Source organism: Sitophilus oryzae, unplaced genomic scaffold (genome assembly GCF_002938485.1).
Source record: "Sitophilus oryzae breed Bouriz unplaced genomic scaffold, Soryzae_2.0 scaffold_1498_pilon_pilon, whole genome shotgun sequence".
Lineage (NCBI taxonomy): Eukaryota > Metazoa > Arthropoda > Insecta > Coleoptera > Curculionidae > Sitophilus > Sitophilus oryzae.
In genome coordinates this window covers 516501-537076 of record NW_022146167.1, presented here as the reverse complement: position 1 = coordinate 537076, position 20576 = coordinate 516501, and the positions used below count along the sequence as shown (strand labels likewise).

At 30.9% G+C, this 20576-nt stretch overlaps 6 protein-coding genes across 10 annotated transcripts in view; 3 read left to right on the top strand and 3 right to left on the bottom strand.

The window, feature by feature from the left end:
• The window catches only part of LOC115877704 (protein Fe65 homolog), a 46710-nt gene extending 43874 nt beyond the window's left edge, over nt 1-2836 (bottom strand). For 3 of the 4 annotated variants that reach the window (XM_030893973.1, XM_030893975.1, XM_030893977.1), the window contains exon 1: nt 2644-2835. Coding sequence is in view for 1 of the 4 variants with exons in the window: in XM_030893977.1 (XP_030749837.1) it covers nt 2644-2659 (16 nt within the window). In the remaining 3 variants the exon portion in view is untranslated. Of the gene's footprint in view, nt 1-2643 lie in introns of all 4 variants that reach the window. The other variant, XM_030893976.1, reaches the window with a different exon arrangement.
• Nucleotides 2837-3013: 177 nt separating this feature from the next.
• LOC115877777 lies at nt 3014-4348 on the bottom strand. Its single transcript, XM_030894091.1, has 2 exons — nt 3382-4348; nt 3014-3342 (listed from the first exon to the last, which is right to left on the bottom strand). Exons 1-2 carry the CDS (start codon nt 4277-4279, stop codon nt 3014-3016), a joined length of 1227 nt encoding a protein of 408 aa, XP_030749951.1. The 5' UTR covers nt 4280-4348.
• Nucleotides 4349-5146: 798 nt separating this feature from the next.
• On the top strand, nt 5147-5936 carry LOC115877703. The gene is made up of 3 exons (XM_030893972.1): nt 5147-5283; nt 5334-5594; nt 5724-5936. Exons 1-3 carry the CDS (start codon nt 5191-5193, stop codon nt 5889-5891), a joined length of 522 nt encoding a protein of 173 aa, XP_030749832.1. The 5' UTR covers nt 5147-5190; the 3' UTR covers nt 5892-5936.
• A 66-nt stretch (nt 5937-6002) lies between these two features.
• Nucleotides 6003-9655, bottom strand: LOC115877702 (myotubularin-related protein 6). Its single transcript, XM_030893971.1, has 12 exons — nt 9286-9655; nt 9123-9236; nt 8687-9007; nt 8326-8586; nt 8137-8269; nt 7845-8077; nt 7531-7781; nt 7249-7377; nt 7070-7196; nt 6854-7016; nt 6473-6612; nt 6003-6416 (listed from the first exon to the last, which is right to left on the bottom strand). Exons 1-12 carry the CDS (start codon nt 9307-9309, stop codon nt 6276-6278), a joined length of 2037 nt encoding a protein of 678 aa, XP_030749831.1. The 5' UTR covers nt 9310-9655; the 3' UTR covers nt 6003-6275.
• Nucleotides 9656-9836: 181 nt separating this feature from the next.
• On the top strand, nt 9837-17792 carry LOC115877701 (ankyrin repeat and LEM domain-containing protein 2). 2 transcript variants are annotated; one of them, XM_030893969.1, is made up of 9 exons: nt 9837-10000; nt 10108-10580; nt 10634-10945; nt 12671-12823; nt 12885-13264; nt 13322-13760; nt 14838-15271; nt 15327-15464; nt 17122-17792. In XM_030893969.1, the coding sequence occupies exons 2-9, from the start codon at nt 10131-10133 to the stop codon at nt 17264-17266; spliced, it is 2451 nt and encodes an 816-aa protein (XP_030749829.1). In that variant the 5' UTR covers nt 9837-10000; nt 10108-10130; the 3' UTR covers nt 17267-17792. The 2 variants fall into 2 exon arrangements, with proteins under 2 accessions (XP_030749829.1, XP_030749828.1); XM_030893968.1 differs by having other exon boundaries at nt 12885-13760.
• Nucleotides 17793-18715: 923 nt separating this feature from the next.
• On the top strand, nt 18716-20310 carry LOC115877700 (39S ribosomal protein L19, mitochondrial). The gene is made up of 5 exons (XM_030893967.1): nt 18716-19053; nt 19113-19246; nt 19601-19760; nt 19845-20022; nt 20081-20310. The coding sequence occupies exons 1-5, from the start codon at nt 18777-18779 to the stop codon at nt 20208-20210; spliced, it is 879 nt and encodes a 292-aa protein (XP_030749827.1). The 5' UTR covers nt 18716-18776; the 3' UTR covers nt 20211-20310.
• Nucleotides 20311-20576: the final 266 nt, after the last annotated feature.

The window sequence follows — 20576 nt, the reverse complement described above, 5'->3', positions numbered from 1 at the left end:
AATTATTATACCTGAGAGCAACTATAATTAGTCACAACCGAAAACAAAAATTTTCAATCCATCTAATATATCACAAACTAAATTTGTCTGTAAAAATAGTCTGTGAATATACCGGGTACGTCTCAAAAGTGGCTCACCCCTATAGCATTTTTATTTTTTTCAGATAAAAAAACGAGATTTGGTATGTTAGTATATGACATAAATTAGGACTGATTGAAATATTCAATTGTTTTCGGTTACTTCTTGTTTCACCGGAAATGACTATAACTTTTGATTTTTAAGTGGCACCCCCGGAATTTTTTACTTTATTCGATAGAAAATGCCACTCTGAATATAATATCATATGTCAACTTTTTACATTTTCGCATATGGTTTATTTGAAATTATAACTTGTGGTTCGTAACGAAAATTTGACTTGAAATACCAAGTGTGTGGTATCAAATTATTCGTAAAAAATGCTTTTTCCAAATATGCTAATGAGTCACCCTCGTTCCATTTGAAAAAGTTGAGATATGATTAAAAATACGATTTGGGCATCTTATAACGGGCCCGGACAAGACACGAAAATCATTAGACGCTCAAATCTATTTTTCCAAGGCTCCTTGATTAAAAATTATTAGTGCTTTTAACACATCCATAGCACTCTAGATGTTTCAAAAGTTGACATATGATATGTCATTCTATTCAGAGTGTCATTTTCTATAGAATAAAGTAAAAATAGTAAAAATATACCGGGGGTGCCATTTAAAAATCAAAAGTTGTAGTCATTTCCGATGAAACAGAAAGTGTCCAAAAACAATTGAATACGTCAATCAATTCTAATTTATGTAATATACTAACATACCAAATCTCGTTTTTTATCTAAGGAAATAAAATAGTTATAGGGGTGAGCCACTTTTGACACGCACCCGGTATTATAAATCTAAAACTATATTAAAATATTATTATGTAAAAAATAATATATAATTATGAAAATTTAAACTAATAAATTATTCTGCTGCAACTACACATAAGCATAAGTATTTTCCAAGGCTTCATAAAGATGGCGGGGCCCGGACTGCGATTCAGTTGCTAGACAAATATTACTTCAATTGCGAATTGTAACTGCGAATGTGATTTTGCGATCTATACAGGGTGTCCCATAAATAAGTGAAAGTATTTTACGGGGTGGTAGATCTCGACAAAAAAACATATTTTCTCTTTATCGTTTTTCAAATAAGTCCAAAATAACGGAGTTATCTTACTTTAAAAAATTCCAAAAAAAATATTTTTTGCTAACATTTTGAGAACCACTCGATCTTTTCTGGATTTTCTTTCTTGTAAATTTAAACTAATGCCTATGTTGCCATATTATCAAGAAATTATGTTTTTTAACTAAAAACAATTCCAAAAAATTTCGAATTTTCAAAAAAAAATTTCGCGAAAAAAACTTCATAGAATGAAAAGGTATCGCAGGTTGCGATTGCGAATTTACAATCACTGCGACTAAATCACGGTTTGCGATTTTCTGCTCATCTCTAGTTTTTAATATTTGAAACCGGATATTAAAAATTTAAGTTTAAGCCAGAGACAAGAATTTAAATTATGGACGACTTAAAGAACACTAACAGTAAAGTGATTAACAATAAGAATGTGCAAAAAACGTGAGATTCTCGATATAAATTGTTATAGATACCCTATGACAATCAATGACCTATAACTTCACCCATAAATTTTACATATAAAATGACAGCAATGTTAATTTCATAGCCATTGCTGACACCGTTTCTTTTCCATAATATTGTACCGTATGATCGAAAAAAAAACGGCGTCCAGTTGGCTTGGAAATGACGATCGATGACATTTCCCATATAAAATAACAGCGATCATTTCATAGCCATCGCTGACGCAGTTTTTTTTCGATCATATTGTATATCATTAGTCATTAGGATAAAAATATACATTTTACCTGCTTTTATATAAATAATGTCTTTTACCTACCTACCTACAACAAAACACCCCATATTAATTACAGTTCTTTTTTTAACTATTATTATACTGTGTGATCCAAAAAAAAACGGCGTCCAGTTGACTAGGAAATGACGATCGATGACATTTCCCATATAAATTTACATATAAAATGACAGCGACCTTCAGTTCATAGCCATCGCTGACGCCGTTTTTTCTCGATCATACGGTATTATACCCTCTAAATTATTTTACCTAAATTTATTTAATTTTATCGAATTAGTTTACTTTCTATTACTCTTATTATACATTTCTATTACTCTCATTATACATAACGTTTATCTATTCCATATACTTAATAATATGGAAATGTACCTATATTGTTTGATCTATCTACTACTATAAAAGTATCTTTCCTATTTATTCCCTTTCTTCTTATTGTAAATCAATTTATAACAAATGAACTATATTAAATTCTTGAACCTTAATCAATTCCATAACCTACCTATAATCCAGAATTTTAATATATTACTAGCATAATGGCAATTTGTAAATAAACCAAACTAAACTAATCTTCAGATGAAACACTACAGTAGTATAATTTACTTAACTCAAATTACTTTATATAGTAGACCTATTTTATGAAATTTAATAATTAAAATAAACACCCACATACAAAGTAAATTCATTATTTACCTGTCGTGTTTTCCATCGTTATCCAAAGATCTTGTAGCTAACCTAACATCAGCTTCTGGCCTGTAGAAAAGTATACAATACGCCTCACTTTATTACTCACGTTTTATTCAAAATTAATTTGAAAAAATTATTAATATTAATAATGAAATTTATCATTTTTCTCTTTCAAATTTGCTTTAGGAACGTCAGTGTCAATCTGTCAATATTCCACTCACATTCCACTGTCTGGCCACTCCCCACTTAACGGCGAGGATCAGGCAACTAACAATACATACAAATTCCAAATAAAATCTTTTCCATGTATTCTTTGTACTTGTAAACTATGTACACATGATTAAAAGAAAAACAAAAAAAAACTTCAGAGAAAAAGTCAGGAAACTTTTTTATTAATAAAACTGTCGTATTTTACATCTAGCTGTGCACTCTCTTCTTCTAATTGTCTTAATTTCTCTTTAGCTTGTAATATAATATCATCAGTAAAACTATCAGAACTTATACTTAGATTTTCTGGGGACAAGTATTTATTATCTTGGTCATCTTCTTCTTCCAACATTTTAATATTCATAAAATTTATTTTTTCGTGACAAATATTAATTTCCTTTAGTAAATCAGTACACTGAGTTGTTAGTTTATTAATTACAGCTTTTTGAGAGTTGTTTTCATCTTTTAACACTTCAATTTCTTTCTGATACTGATTATTAAGTTCAATAGCCCTTTCACATTCTTCTTTACAATGATCAAAAGAACACAAAGTAGGCATTATATTTTCTTTAGGTATTTTCTCTACTGACAATTTGTTTATTTCTTCTAAAATCTGGTATTCGACTTGCAATTTTTGAAACTGTTTTTCCAAACTTCTTTTTTGATTATAAAGCTTATCAATTTTTGATGCTCTGTGGTCCAGTTCTTTTTTAAACTTATCAACTAATTGAATACATTGGGATTCAAATGATTTCAATTTTAAATTGTAACAATGCTTGATGTTTTCCTTTAAATATTTTTGAGTTGAGGGCTGTGATTTAGAAGTATGAATAATTTGAAAAATATTTGTCAAGAATTCATCTACATCATTATCATCTGCACTATTAAAACTTAAATCATGTTTATTTTCTTTAGGCACCACTATATTATTACTGTAAAAATTCACTAAGCAACTTAATAATGAACAGTTATGACTTAAATAGTTTTCAACAATATTTAAAAACTGTTCAGTTTGTTTAGGGAATCCTATTAACTCTAATATATTTTCCAAATTTTCTTTATCAAAAACTTTGGAATGTTCACTGTCTGTAGAAACACTCCTAAATAATTTTGCTTCTGGTAAAATATTTGTTAATTGAACTTCTGTATTGAACACAGACAATGTGAAATTGCACTTATTTTGTAATAAATATTCAGCAACAATCAAATGAACTGCTTGCTGAGCAAGCGAGTAAACTGGTTTCTTACATATATTATTTCCAATAACTGTACTTCGTAACATATTAATCATTTGAAACTTCAAATATGATTTCATGTCTAACAAAACACCTTTTTCTTCAAGCCAGGAATTCAAAATTCTTTTAAATTCTTCTGAAGAGAGTTCCTTCATATATATATCATCTTTCACCAAAATTGCTGGCTTTAGGTTCTCCATTAATTATTATTTAAATGTATTTTCCTGTTAATAAATATATTTTTGATAACAAATTAAAACTTGTTTACATTTATGTTAGGTTATGTTTATTTTTGATTGATTTTGTTCCTGTCAAAATATTTTATTATGACAATTTGTATTATCTATGGAGGGCTTAAAAAAGGAGATTTATCGGCAATGGGCAAATTTGAAATTTCTGTCCCCACTTTTAAGCAGCTTCCTCGGTTTGACAGCAGAGGCACTGCGATCGACTGGGATACTACATTTTCATTGTTAGTATACGATTTAATTGTGTTTTTAATAAAATTTATAGTTAATTTACTTAAATTAATTAAAAAAGAAGAAGGACATTCCTCTTCTTTTTTTAATCGATTTAAAAGCCTAACCTACTAGGACTATCCGGCCTATTCCTCTTTTTTCCGAAGTTTAAGTACATTTCTGCCAGAGGTGCCCAAACTTTGATATGTACACAAAAAATAAACAATGGAAAAAATAAACAAAATCTTAAATAGTCATGATTTCACGAATCTGTATATGTCTTCTATGTTTCACAAACCGTGCAAAAAACTGTTGTTTTCTGTTACTTCCGTAGAATACATCACAAGTATACAATTACGGCCACAGCTCCAGGATTATCCGACATGCCACTACGTAAAAAAGTAATCAGTGATCAGCCCATAACTTCTTCTTTATTACTATGACCACGCCACATGCCCATTCCTACTAATCTTTAAAGTTTAGCTGGCCATCTGCCATTAGGAAAAAGGTGCGAAGAAGAAGAAGATATTGTTCACACTCAACCGTAGGTAATTAATTCTACCACCCGGCCGGATAGCCCTGGCAGCTGTGGCCATTAAACTAATATACTACTTAACCAATTAAATAAAATTTAATAATATTCTAGTTTAAAAATGAATACTTTAAGAAAATCTTTAAAATTAACACATAACTTAAAATGCCTTAGAAAATATAGCAACAGCTTGTATGAACCAGATTATTTAGACGTGTGTCTGTGTACAACAATAGTAAATAAATTTTAATTCTAATTTTGCAGGCATTGAAACCAAAAATTCCTTTATATGAGGCGTTAAATATCCAAGTCAGAGGATATGATTATCCCGTACTAGAAAATTATCAAAAATACTTACATAACATTATTAATAACATGGATATTAATGTGGAAGATGCATGGGCAGTCCCAGCTCAAGTTATGAAAATTACAACTTATAAACCGCAAAGTGAGGTTGTTGATGGCCAGTATGAACTTAAGACATATGAAAGAGTTATACAAGTAACTGATATATCCACTGTTCAGGTATATTTCATATTTTCTTATACCTAACAAAAAGTATAGCCTGTATAATGATCCAAAAAGAATTCAATTCATAATAAGAATTAATTATTGTATGTATATTGTAGTTTGATTTTAACTAGTAATTTTTAGCTTCCTTTATTACTTCGAGTTATAGAAGCTAGTACACCTGCTGGTGTTACCATAGATGTTGCTGTCCATGATGAATACCATGATAAAGCGAGATATGTACCTGATAGCCAATTAAAAGCATTACAACAAGAATTGGTTGATTTAGGAGGCCCGTCCAAAAAAAAGTAGTATATTCTTTTGTAAATAGATAAATAAAGCACTTATTACACTGTTGATTTTATTTTGATTATAAAATAACAAATAATGATTAATTTAAAAAAATAAAAATTTTGAAATATATTTTTCAGACTAGCTGTGTTCTATATTTTTTCTCTATAATTTTTTCATCAAAACATTAATAACTTATATAAATTACCATAGCAAATAATCTAAGCCCTTGAAATAAGACACCTACTGCAAGAATCACAGAATATCCTAATCTCTGAATGTGTGCAAATTGCATATATATTTTTTCTGAAGACATACATTAAAGGAGAATTATATTTAACATATAATTGGATACGTTTATAAGTGTATGCATACTCTTAATATTATATATTTCATCTTTTCAATTTAAGAGTCGATACTGTTGCCCAAAATGTCAAAACACGGCTTACATACCGGTACAGCTTTATGTGTATTATGGCCAGGCAGCACTGCCTGTTTACTAATGCATCTTACACAGAAAATTTCGCCACATTTCCGACAATGGTTCTGTTTAAAAAGAAAATATATTTTAGCTTCAAATATATGTTTAAATAATTTTATACCTTTTTACTGAGATGATCAAATGCAGAAGAACAACTGCACTCGTTTATATTTCTCAATGCCTTCCAGTCAATTGCTACTGAATCAAATTCCTTCGAAAGTTCATCCATTTTTGGAACATTTTCGGCCTGACTGCTGCTTTCTGTGTTTAATACAATTTCTTAATATACAGCTGTATAGTTTTTAATTTATTTTATTTAAAAAAAAAACATGTTACTAGGGATGGGATTTTTATCAATTTATCTATGATTATCAATATATATTAATAACAATAATATAGATAGTTTATCTGAGATAACTTATTGATACTATCAATAAGTTATCTCAGATTTTACCTATCAATTTGATAGGTAAAATCATTACAGCCCATCCCTACATGTTACCTTTTAAGGGATGATCATGATCTGAAGACTCAAGTTTTTTGGAAGATTTCTGATATGCCAGTTTGTTGTCTAAATGAACATTATTACACAACTGCTCCTTTTTGGGTTTTGACTTCTTTTTTTCCATCGTTCTAGATATGAGATTTCTTACTGACGTTATTCTCTATAAAATATCAAGTTAAAAATCCTCATATAGCATAGTTTCACTAAAATAACCTTTGTTAAGTATTTTACATGGTCATCTAAGGAAAAAGAATGATCTGATGTTGCCAGCAATAAATCTGCCATAGACTCTCTGGGATGCACACCACTTTCAAATCTGTAATACATTCCTCTCCAAAATCTACAAAAAGTATCTTATAGAAAAAAGTAATTTAGGGTTGTAGTAAAATTACCTTATATTTTGTGGTATCAATTGAGGAATAAGAACTTTTGGACTGTCTTTAACATCATAGAGTGGATTTATATATTCATCAAGATGATTAGCCATATATCCCCATAAAGAGTATGTCCTCTCTGAAAGCCTGAAAATCTAGAATATTAATCTAAAATACAGAAACAATATGACCAAAAAATTTTATGTTCAAACATGTTTTTAGTATTGATGTAATAGGTAAATATTTTTTTATCAAAAGCTGTTTTATTACAATCAATTTTTGGCGAGGGTAAATGATCACCTTAAGTCAACTCTGTCCTTTTCACAATTACCAATGAACGTTCCAAATTGGCAAGAGTGAACATGATCATGAATAGTCAACAAGAATGTCTCGTTAAATTGGAATGTACAAGGAAACTGTTGCATCAATTGCCATGTGGCATCTAACAGTTGTGTAAATACAGGTGATATTTCTTTGCTGTCACTCTGTATATGTCCACAACGTTCAGAGAATTTATGTCCAAATGCTAGCCAGTCTTTTTCAATAAGAGCCTTTAAATTAAATACAGTTATTCCTTTTCTTGTAAAAAACAAGCATTTAAAATAATTTTTTACCTGATAACCAGATATTGTTCGGTAGTGTGGATCTAACAGTAAAGATGCAAGCGAGCAAACTTGGGCTGTACGGTCCCAGCCATCAGAACAATGAACAACTACACTAATTCCTTCTTGAAGTGCCTCAGCAATAAAAAGTGAAGTATCTAATATAGATTTAATGTGTCTCAACCAACCACTCGATTCGAGACCACTCAAAAAACTATTCATTGTAGGATTCTTCTGTTCACAAGCTAAAATATTATGTTAAATATGTTTATATATTTCCATTTTACTAAATACACTGTCATACTTTCAACTATTTTTAACATACTGTTCCTCATTACATGAATATTCTCTATACCCAAAAATTGGAATTTAATATTTTCATAGAATGCTTCATTTTCATAACCCTTTCCAGTAGCCCTGTTTGCCATTGCATTGATCTAAACACCACAGTTAAATTAGAACTTTTAAGAGATATATTAAATATATATCATACTTTTGGCCTAGTATCAACCACATACATATAATTGGAGTTGGGATTCGTTTTCAAGATATGATTAAGCATGCATTCATCTTCATCACATCTGGCACTAAATCCAGAAAGTGGCTGACTACAACGACTAATACTGGATTTATTATTATGCAGATAACTTAATACTGGTAAACGGCCTTTTGAACGGAAACCAGAACTGCCTCTTAAAGTTTTTTTTGTAGCGGAATATGGAACAAATAGATGTTTTGGATATGTATCACACAACTAAAAATATAAAAAATTATATTTGTAATATACACTAATTAATTTTATCCAATTCATCAATACCTCATACCTATTATTATAGAACTAAGAGCTAATATACCTCATAGTCTTCATTTAAATTAGACAAAGACCACTGTTCATTAGGAACTCCCATTCTTTGGTATTCTGACTGAAAATCAAAAAATGTCCATCCCACATTTTTAGATATTTCTTCTATTGGAGCTTTATAAGTGAAACAATACAAGTCTTCAATATTGCTAGGCTGGGACAGCTGTTGCAAAGTGAGATAAATATCATGGCAATCCCTTTCTCTTGGGATTACAAATGTACTCGAAAGAAATGTTTTGGTTCTTATGAGTAATGGTGATCCTGTAGTTGTTAATGGTAATTTTTCCAGACTGGCAATATGCATGTGTAAAATCTAGATTAATAATACAGTTTTAAGGATACATGCTTATTAACAAAAAATAAATTAAACAGGAAAATTGATTTTTTATGCCATTTAGCATTCTTAAGAATGTAGCAATATTACTCACCCATGTTTCCTTTTTAGCTTCAGGATCTACGAAAATTAAGTGTGTCGCAGTTAAATACAATGTTCCCTGAGAAGAAGCTTTAGAATATCTGTCTAGCATACGAACATTTTCTACCTAAAATTGAATAAAAGAGAAAAACACAAGACTGGTTATTAGAATATACCTTTGGCGTCTTAATATGTTCCATCACTTCAATGATGGAATTGTTTGTTAATCAGTGTAACAATAGGAGTCAGCCAATACAATTCGGCCAATTAAAGTAATAATATTATTACCGCCAAGTGTTTATTTACATATACACCCGTAGAGAAACTTTAGCAAAACAGTAATGAATGTCGTATGCACCTAGCACAAGAATAACAATTATTCGGAAATCAGGGACCCGCCATATGAAGAATTGAAAAACTAATTCCAACTAATTACACTTTACAATAATTGATTACAACAATTTACAATTACCTATTTGTCTGATTTGACACTTGACTTTGACATTCATATGATCTTCTTCTTCTTCTGAAATATGGCCACTTGCCTTTACAGCATTCAGCCAGCGTTAACCCAGCACTTGCAAAATGCTTGCAAATTCAGATAATTTGTTGTTGCCAGGTTGTGGTTGTGGCATGGTTATGATTGTGGCAAAGATTGTGGCACCTCCTATATGTTCATATTTTGTTTAGTTCATATGCTGATATGTGTTGATAATATGATCCTTGTTTATTATAAAAACAAGGATATGATGTTGATGTTGATTAGTTCTGTCAAAATTAAAAGTTTACAGTTAAACGTGGAAAAAATCATAAATATTAGAATTTCAATAAAATATATAAGTTTTCATTTTTATGTTATGAGTTTGCAATATTTGGATAAAGTTATAGTTTGTAAGTAGGTGCTTATAATATGTTGAAATCAAATACAACAATAAATAATGACCTTAAAAAGTGTGGTCAACATTTCTTTTTTAAATTTATAAATTGAATAATTTTAGTAAGTTTATAATTCTTACGATCGATGGATACAGACGGTGACGCCTCAGTAAACAATATAGACAAATCTGAAAGTAAAACCAAAGCTAATACTGTTTATTTTGGTGTATTTATACCCTACGATAATAGTAAGCAGCCTAATGTATTTGAGGACAAAGATGCTGCACTGAAAATAGCAAAAAAGTTTAAGAAGTCTAGATTTAAAGCCTTTCAATTTTATCATGAAGCAGTGGAATTTTCATATAATGGAGCAGAACATCCAAATAATACAGTTTCTATTGATGGTATCGAAGGCGAGAAAAAAGAAAATTCATCTGCAGGAGAGAAAGCTAGTCCATTTAGAACTCCTAGGCCACAGGAATTAATTGAATTTCGAAATAAAATTGAACATGGAAACCTTATTAGCATTCAAGAGATGATTGAATACAATCCTCGTTATTTAGTGAGCAGTGGAGATACTCCATCAATTTTACAAGTAAGTATTTGATATAATGAATTTATTATGTTTTTTAAACAATTTGCTTGCAGGAGGGTGCAAGACTTAATGCTCTACATGTAGCTGCTAAGGAAAGAAATGCGGCTGTCGTTGAACTAATTTTAAATACCATTAGTAATCCAGATTTTATAAAAAAACTTTATGGAGATGATAACCAAGAAAATGCTGAGCAAAGATGCAAAATGCTTCTCGATCTTTATTTAAATACGCCAACTAAGGGTGCTAATGACACACCGTTACACATGGCTTCAAAATGGGGAGCCGAGAAAGTGGTGGAAGTGCTGCTGTCTTATCCCGAATGTGATAAAACAAGAAGAAACAAATTTAACTTTTTGGCTGAAGAGGCAGGTTTATCTTGATAAGTTTAATAATAATTTATTGATATGAAAACCACGAAAAAATTGGGCATCCATAAGTCAGCAATATAACAAAATAAAATTTTAGCTAAAAATTATGCATTGACAATGCTTAAAATGACATAAATGAGTTTTTAATGTGAAAATAGGGATATTCGCATTTTTCATGAGGAACTTTCATGTTTAGTATTTTAATGTAGATGAAACTGTTTATTTTTAAACTTTGAGAACAAATGTACCTAATAAAAAGATTAAAAAAATATGTATTGTATAAGCTTCATGCTTTTTTCAAAATTTATAGTTTTAATATTAATATTTTGATAAGGAATTTAAAACTTTGGATATTTTTTTATTTTATTAATATATTTAAATAATTTTTAAATATACTGAGTAAACTAAAGTTTAAGTTTCAAAGTTTTAATACTAGTAATCTCTATATTACATTAGATAAAATAATTAAAAATTTCAATGTGTTCATGGTCCCCAATTTACACTTGATTACGGAATTCAAATTTATATATTTTCGGTTAAGTGGTAGAATAGCTATTAGCGTTGATTGAATAAATAAGAAGATGCGCAGCCATATGGGCGATTTCGTGGCACAAAACCTGTCCGAGATGTGGCTGGCGTTACCGTCGGCCTGTCCGAGAATTCCGAGATTTAGTTTAGCTCATCGCCGTTGCGCGCTGTTCGTTCTGCTTTCGGTCGACAGAGTAAGTGATTGCCGGAGACAGTGTTGTCAGAACTACTGATTAATCCGTAGATTTACGGATTTTTGGTACAGTACGTTAATAATACGGATTTTCTATCATTAAACAATTTAATATAAAATTATATGATTAAACAAAGAACGGCGTCAGAGTTGGTTTGGAAATGAAGTTCACTGTTATTTCATATATAAACTATTATGATAAATGTCAATAATCGTCATTTCCAAGCCAACTAAATGACTTTTCGATCATACAACATATTGGGTACCTATAAAAGAATTTTTATTTTGGATGTTTTTCTATGTTTAACACAAATAAATTTTCAATACATAAACGCGGATTTTTAATCCAAAGATACCGTATGATCGAATAAAAACGGCGTCCAGTTGGCTTGGAAATTACGATCGATGACATTTCCCATATAATTGTACATATAAAATGACAGCGATCTTCATTTCATAGCCATCGCTGACGCCGTTTTTATTCGATCATACGGTATATTCGTCAAACATATTAAGATATTACACATTTTAATATGGCAACACTGTCACTTTCAGATCGACACTGTCTTCGATATACCTTCACTAGCCGAATTAGAGGAAAAAAAGTGTTTTGTGCGTTGACCGCAAATCAAATCAGCCTTGTCACGAATTCGCCCATTAGATTGAGTATCTTCCCAATTCTTTCAATCAACGCCATTAGCTAAACTTCGCCCACATTTTCACTATCTTTTTTTTAGTACCTACAATAAAGAGTTTTTTTTAAATTCTTTATTTATATATTTTAATATAGACACTACCAGTAATTAAACCGTGAATCTTTTTTTTATTTTTGAAATTATTTTTGCAGTCAGAATTTTCTGTATTCTAAGAACAAAAAAAAAATATTAAAAATAATCTTAATATGTCCCAAATTTATAGTTTAATATTAATATTTTTATAAAAAATATAAAATCTGTGAAATAATTGAAATGTTGAGGTGTCTACTTCACGACAATTTTTAGGTAGCTTGTGAAAGAACTTGCAGAGTGCCTTACGGGGTTAAGGAAAGAATACAAAAATTATTATGTGATAACTATTACGTCCCAGTATTGAGAACTGAAGATAATTCTATGCCTCCTTTAGTTGGTGAACCTTTTTCACCTTCCAGTCCTCCAGTATGTTTTATAAGTAACGTTATGATAATTTAAGATTAATGGTAATATTTTTACTATTTAGACTTTGAATAAAGACCCACTCAGTCCAAGATTGGAGATTCATGCTTATGCAGGTCCAATGGAGAGAAAAGAAGCTGAATCTTTCAGGAAAGTGTGGAAAACTCCACCAAGATCACTAAATTTGAATTCACCTCTAGGGAAAAAAACTTTATCCGATAATTTAAGCTCTATAAGATTAAAGGATCCCGAAAAGGGCCTGGAAAGAATAGGAAACCAACTGGCCAATAATTACAACGTGTCGTGGAAGGAATATTGGGAGTTTCTGGATTGTTTCATTGACATTTCCTCTGATGAAGGATTAAATATATTGGAAAAACATCTTCAAAATAAGATGCATGAATATCAAGAGGCTTTTGAAGTATTTTCTCCACTACCGCACAAGTGTGACAGCATTGTGAGTCCTATTACTAGCCTCTGTAATGCGTTTTCCGCTTGTAGAATTGAAGATACGCCTCCGATCGACACAAAACAAACATGTCATCCTCTTGTATATGTCGATAAAGCTTGTCAAGTGTTTGCTTGTCGAGTAGTGTCTAATGTCTCAAGCGTTTTAAGTAGTACTGAATGTGCCTATGTGGGCATCGCAAGAAATTCGGAAACAGATGTGAAACTCTTAGAATTGCTCATGAGTAGCTATATGGAGGATGAAAGGTTTACGGAATGGGTCAATTTTCAAAAGGTCCATTCAAGATTAGCAAATCTTGTGGCTAGGAAACTGATTGACAGTTCAAGTAAAGACTGCAAAAGACTTCAGTTTGTGTCAAAGTTAGATGGATTTTTAGAGAATATTGTGAAAAGGTCAGACTATTTTTCTTCAGATGATGAGGGACCCCATGGAAAGGAAGCTATCAATAAACCAACAGTTTATAGGAAGCAAGTAAGTATAGAACTAGCTATAGATATCATGATTTGCGTTTGTTGAAATGATTGAAATTTTGTTATTTTTTTGCAGCTGTTTTTATTTTTCTACAGCTGTCGGTAATAGGCAATCAAAACACGCCCCATTTTACAACAAAACTGTTGTTTTAGCTACACTGTAAATAAAAGTAAATTTACAAGAAATAATACAAGTATAGTTTCGCAAAATAATCCCATTTTACAAAATTGTTTAGCGATATTCAATGATTATTACCAAATGATACTATTTTCACAATTAGCTTTGCTTGTTTGTAAATGAAATTCAAATCATAAATACCGTTTTGTAGCATGATACAAAGAATACAAGGTATGATACTGCGACTTGTGTCTAGCCCTAGCAGGCAACTGTTAAGCCCGACCAATCACGTTAGAGTTTTTGACAAACACGAATTAATTAACACACTCCAAATAACCACGCTAACCAACCTGATTGGTCAAGCTTAATAGTTGACTGCTAGAACTAGACACTTCTATATTGCGCAGGTTGGTCACTACGTCACAGGTGATAAACGGCACCATTGGTCAGCAAGTTCCGCGCGCCAATTTCAAATTGTCAAAAAATTGTCAAACAGATGACACAATAAATGTGAAAATAATTTTTCAAATGTCAAGCTCGATGATTGACATAACTTTTGGGGTTATTTCCTAATTCTTCCCTATTTTAGGTCTCTTTTTATTAGTGGCAATTGAACAATATGGATATTTTTTTGTATGGCGTATGACGTCACAGGTGGTATGCGCAAACTTAACGAAATTGGAGCCGCTATCGATCATACCTTGTTTTCTTTGTACCATGGTTTTGTAGTAACATTCCATTTTTTTTTCAACTTTATTATGCACAATGCTATAATTATTAATAAGAGCAGTGCTTCTTTACTTACCAAAAACTGATCTCAAACTGTATATATATATATATATATATATATGATACTTCAAAGTCAAATGTTTTGTTAGCAAATAAAAGCAGCAAAATAAAGTTTTGAAATTTAGAGAAGAGTACTAGGACCTTTTTATTCAAACTAAAAATATATTTTAGGTTGTATGCTTATGGTCTAGAATAAAAAATGAATTAGATTCAGGACAAATCTATTCAGATTCTCAGGTTGAGGAACCTCAAATTGTTAATGCCTGGGATTTATTTGATGCCTGCAATTGCATTTTCCATCCTAAAAAGCCAAAGAGAAACAATTTATCAAGAAACAGCAGTTTGAAAAATCATTCCAAGTCTAGAAAATATCATTTACAAGGAATTTCAAAGAAACTCACTTTTGGAGACGATTCATTGAACTCTAGTAATGTGAGTGATACGAATGGGGACATTGGACTCGGCTTTAGCGACAGTTCTAAGTCCGACACAGAAGATGAGTTTTTTACTCCGCCATCTTCACCTTCAAAGCTCAACGCCGACTCTGATTCGAAAGAGGAGTATAGCGATGCCGAATCGCCGAAACTAGAAGTTTTTTTGGAAGGGTACGTTAATAGGAATAGTTTTTTTTTCTTTATAGTTTTCTATTTTGTGTTGTAGAGCTCATCCGACTAAAACTGACTGTGCCGTCTATAACGCCTTGCAATTTGCCAAATGTAAAATTGATGAAAAGACAAATCCTCTGGTTTACAAATGGAATCATTCAATCAGTCTTTACTCGGCAGCGGAGAGAGAAAGGTATGTATATACTTAGGAGGGTAGTCTGAAAAGTTACCGACTTTTTTGAATCGTCTGTATTTGTCTTCATAATCTTTTTGTGAAGGAATACACTTCTTGAAAAATAATATAGACTAATCTAACCCAACAAATCAAAGGTATACAGATTGTTAACTGGACGGTTACTTATTGGGGGACAGAATGGCAACACTGCCTACATTCCAAATGAGTACTAAGCTATGCTGCTGACTCGTCCCGTCGCGTCGTCTCTCGACGAGCGGGCCGAGGTTGCCATATTTTAACCATAAAGCTCTTGCCGCGAGTAATGAAACAAATTAGCAACCTGTATATAAACCAGATGTAAAGAGAAAGATGCTAGTAAGTGCGCGTAAGATACATCGCGGGGAGCATCGCATCGAGATGCCTCAATACTCACTATGTAGGTACCCTGTAAGGAGTTTTTGATTTGTTTACATTTTTAAGTTTTATCTTCCCATTTTTTTTCCTGAAAACCTGTGCATGGACGTTGTGAGACTCATAAATCAAATAAATGTGTCAGTTTTCGGTTTTTCTAAATTCATTTCAACTTTTCTAAATTCAACATTTGTATCTATAAGTTAAGTCCATTGAGTTTGTGATTTTTTACATTTTTCAGTTTCATCTTATGTTTTTTTTGTGAAAAATCTGTGCTTGGACATTTGAGAAAATATATGTCAGTTTTCAGTTTTTCTAAATTCAAATTCACAACATAGTTCGTTACAAGCTATGGTTACAAGTTAATCCTAATTTATGTCATAGGTTAACATACCAAATCACGTTTTTTTTATGTGAAAAAATAAAAAAGTTATAGGGGTGAGCCACTTTTGAGACGCAACCGGCACGGCCGGTATACTGTTTTGTTTAGTTTTTTTTGCTATAGATTTTGTAACATTGGCTTGAATATAGATATTTATTTATTTTCAAGGTTTTTCGCTTTTTGTGAAGAACCTGAAACTAAGCCAATGACGTTGTATCCTATAGAAAGGATTATATTAAGTCTGTAGTCAAATCAAACTGTAAATAAACAAACGCTCTGTGTATCTTTTCGTTTTATATTGTTAAATTCACATAAATCCTAAATAAATCAATGTATACCGGGTGCGTCTCAAAAGTGGCTCACCCCTATAACTTTTTTATTTTTTTTTTTAGTTAAAAACGAGATTTGGTATGTTAGTATATGACATAAATTAGGATTGGTTGACGTATATTCAATTGTTTTCGGTCACTTGCGGTTTCACCGGAAATGACAACAACTTGATTTTTAAATGACACCCCCGGTATTTTTTTACTTTATTCGATAGAAAATGTCACTCTGAATAGAATGACATAGCATATATGTCAACTTTTGACATTTTCGCATATGGTTTATTTGAAATTAAAACTTGCGGTTCGTAACGAAAATTTGACTTGAAATACCAATAAGTGTGTAGTATTAAATTATTCGTAAAAAAATGCTTTTTCCAAATATAGGGGTGAGCCACATATGAGACGCACCCGGTATGTGTAGTCTATCGTTTATACCCATGATTAAGATTACACAGATTGTTTCTCAACCTATACATATAAAAGCGAGGCTGAAAACTTTCTTGACTACCCTCGTATTTTAACGATGCTTTATTTAATTCTATTTAATTTTCAGTTGGCCAATTCCTCATAAACCTACTTCACATTTATTAGACCAAGATGAGCCTCAGAGCCCCCTTGCCCATAAGCCTTCGTGGCTAAGAGTTACGGGAACAAACTCGCCTAAAGCGGCGATCAAGTCATACAGCTACCATCATTGATGATTTTCTGATGTATAGTTAAATCTCTGTAAGGCATTTACGTCCAATTGACACTTTATCTTATTACGTTTAGAAAGAGCATACTACGTTCTTGTTTGTTTAACTTGTTTTAAAGCTGTTATTAGTTTGTTAGTGTAATGTTTTTTCATTTTATATTTAACTTTGTTTCGTGAGACGAAATGCTGTATATTTTAACTTAACAGACAATAATTCTAATTTTTTAATATGTATACAGATCTATATAATTTTTGCATTTAAATTTGAGCACGTGCCAACCACATTTAAAAACAATATTTACAAAGGAAAAATAAGTTCATGATGTAACATATAAATAATGCATTTGTGTTTGGTCTACATGATACCTAATTATTTTACACTGATGATTTTTTCTTAATGATAATAATCCCGCTCTAAACTAATGTTTAAGATGTAGATATATTGGTTGTGCCTAGGAGAAAATGTTCACAAAGAGATATAGATATATTTTCATATTTATTGATAAGTTGCTAAACTATTACATTTTTTATAAAAAAGGATGTTTTATTTTCCCAGAACAAGATATCATTCATTAATAAGTCAAAGGAACACTTAAAAATAATAGTTATTCTTTATTATAGTACCTAGTACAACAATTATTAAATATAAATAATGGAGATGGAAAGACATTATAAATTATTGCACATATTTTTTAATGTGTTTAAAAAGATGTAACCCTTAAATGATATAAAAGTCCGTTAAAAACGCAGCAATAATTTATCCGTTATAGCAAAGGTTATAGCTGGTTATAGCCTCAGGCTGCTACTCCATCTTTACTAGGAATAGGCCTGTTTTGTTTTTTTACAGATAAAAAATAAAAAACAAAAATAAATTTAAATATTTTAACAGCATTTAACGGATAAATCTTTGGGATAAATTATTGCTGCGTTTTGAATTGATTTCCAGTAATTCTATTGGCTGAAATTTTTGACAGATGAATTTTTCCGCCAATAGAATTACTGGAAATCTATTCAAGGTCGTTTCGCCGTTACGCCAATACGCCGTTTTTAGGATAGTGTGGATTTGGTGTGGATGCACCCTGAAGCAAAAAGCATCATAGTAGCAAAGTAGTTCGTTAAAGGTGGATCCTGTCTCACCAGATTAATTAACTTCCAACAAAGTGGGTAACTCTATTAACAGGCCGGATAGTCTTAGCACCTTACGCCTTCATATTTATTAAATAAAGCCATCCCTGTTCTATGGTGGGTTCATACAGCCAAATAAAATAAAATAAGAAATAAGGAATTCTTATTTGTGTGCGTTCATACAGTCAAATAAAATAAAATAAGAAATATATATTTGCTCATGCGCAGTACGATGAGGCTGGATAAAAGTTAACTTTTACGATTGTTTATAGTAATTTTACTATTTATAGTATAATTAAAAGAGAAGAAAAATTGGCCGTTGCCAGTTGCCATAAGAAGAGGAATTTTAAATTCTAACCTCATTTTCTCTATAAAAAAAATAATTTAAAATGTTATCTTTTTTGGGGAAAAATCTCCGGTTAACAAATCATTCCGAAATAACAAAAACCTTAATCAAGTTTTCTAGTCAAGCTGCAATTTCAGAAACAAATAAACCATTAAGGACGAAGGATAACATTCGAAAACAAATTGTTGAATATAGGCATGTGTATCCGGAATTTTTACCCGACCCAAAAATCGACTTTAGAAATGTTTTAAGGGAAAAACTAGAACGATTAGATATGGTAGCGCGAAGAACACAAGTTGATATACCTGAGTTTTATGTCGGTAAGATATTTAGAATGGCAAAACTGTATGCACAGTGGGTGGAATATTTTTGCTTTAAGGTTCTATATTAGCAGTTACTTCATCTGACCCACATACCCCTGGTAAAGAACAGAGATTTGTTGGCATTTGTATTAAAAGGGAAGGTTGCGGATTACGTGCAACATTTATAATAAGAAATGTTATTGATCATCAGGTATAGCAAGTTGAGTTGGCTTGGAAATGACGATCGATGACATTCTCCATATAATTTTACATCAGCGATCATCATTTTATAGCCATCGCTGACGCAGTTTTTTCAATCATATTTTATTTATTTTATACACTTTATCATGATTAAATCTATATGCTATTGTACTATGCAAACAGGGCGTGAAGACATTAAAAAAAACAATGGATTTAACAAACTTTACAGTCTTATATAGGTCATTTGAGTAATTGTTTAAGTAAAGTTTGGTCAAACTCTGTGTAATTTTGGTTAGCATAGCACCAGCATATTATATTATTTTTTATGAATTTAAATTGAGTTAGTTAATTTTTGTCATTAAAGGGCGTTGAAGTTTTATATGAAATGTATGATCCAACAATACACAAAGTGGAGGTTTTAAAATTAGAAAAAAGACTTGATGATGAGTTACTCTATTTGAGAGATGCTTTACCAGAATACAGTACTTTTGATGTCAATATGGATGCAGAAATTCTACCTGAAGGTATCTTTTAAAACTATAGAAATAAGTTCTTTTGATGAAAAAGCCTAACTTAACAAATAATCTTTTATTGATTGAACTTTTAAGGAACTCCAGTACCTATTAATACTATTAAAGTAAAACTAAAGCCTAAACCATGGCTTGAAAGATGGGAAAGAAAAAAATTAAGAGGAGTCCAAGACTTAGGATTACCTGAAAGGTTCTATATAAGGGCAAAGGAATTAGAGACACCGTGGGAAAAATATGATCTAATGAAGGAATATATGTAAGTATTGTAGTTAAAATTTTGTGATACAACTTCTTATTGTTTATGTTGTATTTAGGAGAACTATACCAGAAGAAGAACAAGTGGAAATCTTCAGCGAAGTTCAGTCAGAACTGCATAGATTAGAAGTCCAAAGGAAGAAAATGAAGAGGAAACGAGTTATTGTAAAGCCTAGTAAATTAGCATAGTTATTTTTTATTTTAAAATTAACAAGAAAAAAAATAAATAAATGAGTGTATTTTATTTTATCAAGCAAATAAAGCTCTCTTAAATATACTGGCTAAATTCTAGATTACAGATTATTCTTCATATTGAAAGTTATTACTGGGTAAAATTTCAAGAATATATATTAGTATTTTATGGGGGTACCTAGTAGTGATCAACAAATATCAATTTCTAACAATTTGCCATTGCAAATATCTGCAGCCAATATTTGCAAATGTAAAAGAATGTATTTTATTTTCTAAAAGAAGTTCTATACTATGCATGTTTGCATAGTGGCATCTATGGAATAACATCCTGTATAGTAAGTATAAAAAATATGACAAATGCAT